The sequence below is a fragment of the Mastomys coucha genome, unplaced genomic scaffold, assembly GCF_008632895.1.
Source record: "Mastomys coucha isolate ucsf_1 unplaced genomic scaffold, UCSF_Mcou_1 pScaffold23, whole genome shotgun sequence".
NCBI lineage: Eukaryota > Metazoa > Chordata > Mammalia > Rodentia > Muridae > Mastomys > Mastomys coucha.
In genome coordinates, this window is record NW_022196906.1 from 104,750,112 (window position 1) to 104,757,792 (window position 7,681).

General features: G+C 48.2%; 1 protein-coding gene across 3 annotated transcripts; it reads left to right on the forward strand.

The window, feature by feature from the left end:
* The first annotated feature begins 1,137 nt into the window (after nt 1–1,137).
* LOC116073484 (serine protease 44) lies at nt 1,138–5,432 on the forward strand. Of its 3 annotated transcripts, none has more exons than XM_031345429.1 (6): nt 1,138–1,187; nt 1,329–1,520; nt 1,817–1,973; nt 2,510–2,769; nt 3,797–3,951; nt 4,470–5,432. In XM_031345429.1, the coding sequence occupies exons 2-6, from the start codon at nt 1,382–1,384 to the stop codon at nt 4,695–4,697; spliced, it is 939 nt and encodes a 312-aa protein (XP_031201289.1). In that variant the 5' UTR covers nt 1,138–1,187; nt 1,329–1,381; the 3' UTR covers nt 4,698–5,432. The 3 variants fall into 3 exon arrangements, with proteins under 3 accessions (XP_031201289.1, XP_031201290.1, XP_031201288.1); XM_031345430.1 differs by having other exon boundaries at nt 1,830–1,973; XM_031345428.1 differs by having other exon boundaries at nt 1,159–1,520.
* The last annotated feature ends 2,249 nt before the right edge of the window (nt 5,433–7,681 follow it).

A 7,681-nucleotide genomic window follows, 5' to 3' on the forward strand; every position in this document is an offset into this window, starting at 1 on the left:
TGAGGTCTGAAGTCCTAAAACCAAAGTTAGCCGACTTGTTTCCTTCTGGAGACTGAGGGGGAGAATTTGTTTATTTGTTTGTTTGTTTGTTTGTTTGTTTTCCAAGACCAGATTTCTCTGGGTAGCCTTGGCTGTCCTAGAACTCACTCTATAGACCAGGCTGGCCTCCAACTCGCAGAGATCTGTCTGCCTCTGCCTCCCAAGTGCTGGGATTAAAGGCGTGCATCATACCATTTGGAGATGGGGAGAATTTATTTCTTTTCTGATTCCAGTTTCTAAAGCCTCTCTCCATCCCTCCCCAGGGAAACACTAAAAATGGTAACAACAACTCCCTCTCCCCCTTCCATTCCTTTCTGACATCTCATTTCTCCCCTTGATTTCAATTGTCTTGTTGATAAATAAAAAAAAGCTTGTGATTACAGTGGGCTCACCTGGACAGTCCAGATAAGCTTCTTATACCAAGAGCCTTAACTTAATCTATTGCGCTTCCACTGGCCGAGTATAGTAACATACTTACAGGTTCAGGGATAAGAACAGGTATGTTTTAGGGAGGCAAAGCGTTTTACTACTGCGTTATTTTTAGCTGCTGGTGAATAAAGATGTTAATACTATAAGTATTTATACAGGATAGTAGAACATCAATCCTTATTTCTTTGGACTAAACACCCAGGAATATAATTACTGGAGTGTGTGGTGATTGCATAATAAACTGCCAGCATCCTTTCTAGAGTGTCTGTTTTTACATTCCCAGCACAGTGTGTGGGCAGTCCTCTTTCTCTGCGTCCCTGCCAGCGTCTGAGGTCGTTACAGGTTTGTTTTTGAAAGCCTGGTACCGATGTCTCATCGTGGTTTTAGTTTAGATTGTACTGACATGGTTCATGGGTCTTGAAGACCTTGTGGGTGTCGATTTTTTCAAAAAGGTAACAGTGTGCACTCTGTCGCAGTGATTAGAAACCTCAGGTACAACACCTCTGCTAAGGAGTTTCACTTTTTTTTTGATTGCTTCCTCAGAGTGGGAGTCAGTAGTTGAATAGGTGGAGGGAGTAGAGAGCTGGGAACGGGGGGGGGGGGGGGGGGGGGGGGGGGGGGGGGGGGGGGGGGGGGGGGTGATGCGTTAAAGGAAAACGCCCGTTTCCTCCAGAACTGTGCGTAGCCTAGGCAACGGCCGCGAGGAGGCGCTGCGACAGGTTGGGGCCTTGGCGGTGGCATGGCTTTCCAGGGCTGTAACTACCTCGGCCTTTTGGTCTGGCTCTTACTGCTTCAGGCACGATTGGGCAAGGCTCGTAGTATAGTTCCAGGGTCGCTGTCTCTTTCTCCTCCCTCCTCAGAGAACGGCCTAGATGATTCGGGTGTCAACCCACAAGAGAGGCCACTCACAGGGATGCCTGAGACTTCGCTGCCCCCCAAGCCGGGGGACAGCACGAGGCCCCTTAATTTGATGGCATTTACTCCAGGTCAATCTTTTTCAACCATGCATCTGTCGAGACAACCGTTTCCGACATGGATTCCACCCACTTCAGGTGAAGTTTCTGGGCCATGGCCTGCCGCAGAGAACTGGCCTGGACCCAGGGGGTTGGGGCCCTGAGGTAGAGGAGGATCTTAGGTCCTTGGGTGTGGGATGTGGGGGCAGAGCGGGTCCAATCAACGCTTGAGATCTGAGAGGACACTACCATTCCCTGAGGAGTCTTTGGGACAGACCCACACCTGCCCTGGGATTTGCGGGTCAGAGCCTTGTTCTCCAGGTTCTGAGGAGCTGGCAGGTGGTGGAGCAGCAACAGTTTTACCTTCAGCCCCTCCCCTCAATAACCTGCTCCAGCTTGTGGCCACAGAACTGCAAGGATAGTTGGTGGAAGGCCTGTACCATCGTGGAAGTGGCCCTGGCAGGTGAGCCTGCAGGTCCACAGACAGCACATCTGTGGTGGCTCCCTCATCAGCAAATGGTGGGTGATGACTGCAGCCCACTGTGTATTTGGGTGAGTGTCTAGGCTTGGGCCCCTAACCAGGCACTATGGCCTGCCCCTCCTGCTTTCTATTTGGGGAAAAAAAGAAGGAGCCCTTAGAGATGGCTCATGACTATAATCCCAGCGCTCGGAAGGATTACTGGGAGTTAGAGGCCAGTTTGGTCTACATAGTGAGTTTCCAGGCCACAGAGAAAGACAACCTATTTCAAAACCAATGGGGGTGGGTGGAGAGATGACACTCCCAGGTTTTTGGTTGTTCTTGTGTGTGTGTGTGTGTGTGTGTGTGTGTTTGTTGTCGTTCTTGTTTTCTTTTTTGAGTTTCAGTTAACACATGAACATTTGGATTTCTAATACATCCAAGTGTTAGTGATCAGATATTCCACTTGGAGAAACATCTGGTGGCTGACTAGGGAGGTTAGTGGTCCTGGAGAGAACAGGGTTTCAACAGAGGGAGGTTGCTGACGGCCACCTTAGAAAGCTGGGATCGGGCTGGAAAGTGTTTTGACTGTGTAGGGGAAGTGTGTAGACCCTTCAGGATCTCTCTGCAGACATCTGGATTATGTGGTGTTCATGGGAGAGGCTGACCTGTGGTCCAGAAAGCCAGTGAGGATTCCGGTTCAAGACATCATCATTCACCAGGATTTCTCCATGATGAGAACAATTGTCCATGACATCGCCCTTGTTCTGTTGGCCTTTCCTGCGAATTACAGTGCCAAGATCCAGCCCGTGTGCATCCCTGAAAAGTCTTTCTTGGTACCACCTGGGACCCTCTGCTGGGTGACCGGATGGGGCAAACTATTTGAACAAGGTGAGCCCAAAGTAAGACTCCAGCAAGTACTGACCAGGGATCAGACTACTTAGTAGCCTGGGATTGATCTACAGGCTAAAGGGAGGGACCGGGAAGCAGAGTTTCTAGGCGGCAGATGAGGGAGGGGAGAGAGAAGGTGGTAAGAGAGAGCAACTGTTGGTGAATTTCTATTGGTTTGTCAGGACTTGAGGACTTAAGTACCACGCAGGGTGGATACTCACTAGGGTGGATTTTAGCTCAGGGTATGATGACCTGTCTGGAAGTACCTACCTTGGTAGGGAGAGAGTTGCTTATATGAAAGCAGAGGCCAGGAAAGTAAGTGAATCTATAAGGCCTGAGATGAGTCTATAAGTCTATAATGTCAGTGAGTTCTCAGCCTGTGGGTCCTGACCCCCCTGGAGATCAGATGACCCTTTCACAGGGGTCACTTGAGATTATTGGAAAACGTAGGTTCATAACAGCAAAATTACAGTTATGAAGTAGCAATGAAAATAGCTTTATGGTTGGGGCTCACCACAGCATGAGGGACGAGATTAGGGGTCATGGCATCGGGAGGGCTGATAAGTGCTCCTCTGGGAGCTCCTGTCCACAGCATGAGGGACTGGGTTAGGGGTCATGGCATCGGGAGGGCTGAGAAGCGCTGCTCTGGGTCTCCTGTGATTGAGAAGAGTTTAGATTGGTACTTTGGGGTACCACCTGTTCAAGAGGTGCAAGTAAGGATGCCTTACCGATTATCAGTAGCACTGGTGAGAGCAAATCACATACCTGTCGCCTCGAAGGCTGACAAGATTCCATCCTCCCTCTCTTGGGCTGCTCTTTGTTCTGCTTCTTTGGTTTGGACTTCACAGTGTCTTATACTCTTGGTGGGGTTGGGCCTCAGTTTCCCTCAGGGTCAGATGCGAGTAATAGCTGATGCCGTTGAGAATTCCTGTGTGCGAGCACTGTATTGAGGACCAGAGGAGGTACAACTGGCTCACGCCAGCCTACTCGATATACATCTACTCTCTCCAAAATTCTCTCTGTGTAGGTAGATCGTCAAGAGTGCTGCGGGAGGTTGAGCTAAATATTATCCGTCATGAGAAATGTAACCAGATTCTCAAGGACATCATGGGAAGAATATTTACCCTCGTCCAGGAAGGGGGAGTCTGTGGCTATAACATGAGAGGAGGAGACGCCTGCCAGGTCAGTTCGTGGGTCCCATGCCACTCTGCCCCACTGTCCTTCCTTCAGATGTTCCTAAGTCCCAGACACTGGGGCCTGGATTGTGTCCCAGATCCCCCATTCACTGTTATTCAAGCTAGTGGAATCAGGTCAAGCCACCACAGCTCCTGGGCTAGCCTGTCAGGGTCCTCCAGGAGAAGACCTCTGATGACGTCCGCAGTGGCTGAGGATGGGGGTGAATCAGTGAGGCAATAATACAGATTCCATGTTTTCAGCCTTTCCCGTGTGCTTGGGTAATTTAGTCATTACTTCAGAAAAGGAACATTATACCAGTTTATATTCAGCTAACCTCTTTGAATAGGTAGAACTTTTCATTTCTTTAAAAAAAAAATCAATTCCAAAATCTCTTAGGAATAGAGGACCAAGAACCAGGAGATGCCTGGGGAGTCTGGTCTGTTCCAATTTCTCCGGAGCCTTGGGGTGGAATCTACTGTGCTATGACTCAGTTTCATTCCTGTCATTTTTTTCTCTTTCTCCAGGGAGATTCTGGGGGCCCCATGGTCTGCGAATTTAATGAAACGTGGGTGCAGGTAGGGATTGTGAGCTGGGGTTTGGGATGTGGCCGAATTGGATTCCCTGGAGTTTATACAGAAGTGAGCTACTACAGAGACTGGATCATTAAAGAGCTGAGTCAGGCTTCGTGTTGGAACCCACCAGGCTTTCTCATCTTAAGCATGTGTCTGGTGCTTCACCTGGTGACCCCGTGATCCCCACAGCCCATGGTCCTCTTGTTTCTGAGCCTCTCTACCAGGCTTCTCGCCTGACCTGATTTCCCCGCCAATGCTTTCTTCAAATTCTACCTGGGATCAATTACCTTAATGGAGCAAGAGCATGGAGGGAGTTTGGGGCTTGTAAAATGTCCTGTCCTGGTGTTCTTTGTCATCACCTCAGCTACCACTGTACTAAGGCCGTGCTTTACCTAGAGTGGAGGATTGTGGGCCACTTCTCTATAGAGGACCATCTGGCCTGCCAGGTGGAGGGAGAGAACTCATCTTCATGAGTTATCTTGGAGAGAGAACATCTCTAGAGGAGAGACTTCATGAAGATTGAATGGGCACTAGGCCTAACTGGCTATTATTGCTCTTACCAGAGACTCTGGCATGCCAGTGAGATCTGTGATCACTCACAGACAGAGGAGGCATTTCCTGCAGAGGTGTGGGGCTGGGACTTCCACATCTGCCTCAGTTGTGGTTTGCAGCATTTCCTGAGTGCCACGGTGGGAATCCATCTGTGAGTACAAAACTTTTGCTACACAAGCATCCTGGGAGCAACCCAGTCTGGTGCCGCCGTCAATCGTCCCTGCACAGCCACGTCCAGGGCCACTGCACTGTCAATCGTTCCCTCACAGCCTCTTCCAGGGCCACCACAAGTTATGGTGGTGCAGTTTTGGAGAGGATAGATTTTAGATGTTAACTGAATAAATGTGTCTCACGTGTTCTGAAGTTTTGTCCGTCTGGAATATTTGGCTGCTTTTGGCATACTCTAAGGACTCCCATGTATCTAGGGAAGGTATTCAGTCTTTGTTAAATCCCGGAGGAGGCCACCTGTCTCATTTAAGTGTAGTGTGCTTAAAAAAATCAGCGAATGCTGGCTTTATAGAATTGTTTTGGAAAATATTCCTTGTTCTTTAATTATTGTGAGAAAGTTTGTGTAGAATTGTTTTTTTTTTTCCTTAAATGTTTGCTAGAATTAACCAATGCAGTCCTTTCTAGATGGCAAGGGTGTGTGTGTGTGTGTGTGTGTGTGTATGTATGTATGCCATGTTATCTGTTTTTCTTCTTTTTAAGGTTGTGTAAATGTATTAACATAATCTTTTTTTAAAGGTTTGTTTTTATTTATGTCCATATATGAGTGTCTGCAGAAGCCAGAGAGGGTGTCAGATCTCTTGGAACCAGAGTTAAGGGCAGTTGTGAGCTGCTTGGCAGGGCTGCTGGGAACCAAATGAGGGTCTTTGGAAGGGCAGCAAGTATTCTTAACCACTGAGCCATCTCTCTGTCCCTCATGCTATAATCTTGAGAAGCCACCTTTAATGAGGTAATACTTAGCTATAATTCTTTTTCAAAATCTTTTATTCTTTTTTTGTTTGTTTTGTTTTGTTTTGGTTTGGTTTTGGTTTTCGAAACAGGGTTTCCATGTATCGCCCTGGCTGTCCTGGAACTCACTCTGTAGCCCAGGTTGGCCTCGAACTCAGAAATCCACCTGCCTCTGCCTCCCAGGTACTGGGATTAAAGGTGCAAATTTTTTATTCTTTGAAAACTTCATACATGCATTCTGTGTATCTTGATCCTATTCACCAATCCCCCTTCCCAGAAAAGTCCTTACCACTTTCAGGCCATGTCCTCTCTCTCCTCCCTCTTTCCCTTTTTGCTAGTCACCCACTGGGCTCAGTGAGTGCAGCAGCCACACTCAGTGAGCTCATGAGCGCCATGGCCTTTTGGAGTGTCATGTCCCTTTTGCTTGTTGTTTTGTTTTGTTTTTGTTTTTGTTTTTGTTTTTTCGTGTGTGTAAAGACAAGATGTGCCCTTTCCTGTTCCTCTTTTTGGCTTCTTCATGTTTGCGGTACAAACATGAAGTTTAGCAGACAATCTCTGTGTGGGCTCTGCACTCGCTGACCTGTCCACGAAGCTGACCTTCCTCTTCAGCATCTTGGCGGCTTGTGCAGATGTAGATGCTGCACCCATAGCTTGAGACTCTTCATGAAGCTGCCTATCATGGCATGGGCCTTTAAACCCAGCACTTGGGAGGCAGAGGCAGATATCTGTGAGTTCAAGGCCAGCCTGGTCTACAAAGCAAGTTCCAGGATAGCCAGGACTACAGAGAAACCCTGCCTCAATTGAACAAACAAACAAAACCCAACAAAAACCAACTTTAGTCTCCCCTTTATCAGGGTGTATCAATTTTGTTGCTACTAATTGGCTAATGACTTCTATACCATATTCCCCACCCATGTCCACACATGGGCTGCCAGTATAGTCAACCTCATCCTCAGGAAGGGCCTGTCTCTTTACTCCTCCAGGAAAGGAGCTGATTCCACCTTCCCAGTCGGACTGGGCTGTGCTTTGATCGCCCAGGCAGGTATGGAGAGCCCTGGTACCAGAAGCAGTATGTGGGAACTGCCATTGGATCCTAAGACTCTTCTCACTGTGGCCACCATCTCAGGAAGTCCTTGGTCTTGGAGGTCCTGTGGGGGCTAGAAACACAGGAGCTATGATAGGGATCTGGAATCTCTGAGATTCTCAGGTTATTGCTTAATACCAGGGTCTATTCTTTGGGATTACCAGGTTATTCCTCAATGCCAGGGCCTATGGGCTTTTAGCATCTCTCCAGAATCCTCCCTTGGGCCTGTAAGTCCAATGTGAGGAAGAGCAGAGTCCAATAAGAATAGTGTGCCTCGAAGCTTCTTGCTCCTGACATGACTGCCCCAACCGTACCACCAACAACAACCATCAACACCATCACTATAGCCATCCCAGTCCCAGCCTAGCACTATGTGGCCATACCCTCTTCAAATTCCAGTAGAGATCTATTTCCATGGGCGGGGGAGCACTTCAGTGGGTCATGGCAGGGATATTTCAGCTTGTAAAATATCCTGGCCTGGTGCTGTGGTACTCCAACTGCCTGAAGTACTAGAACCTGTGCTCCACCTAGAGTAGAGGGACATGAACCAATCCAAGAAAGAAGTTATTAAAAA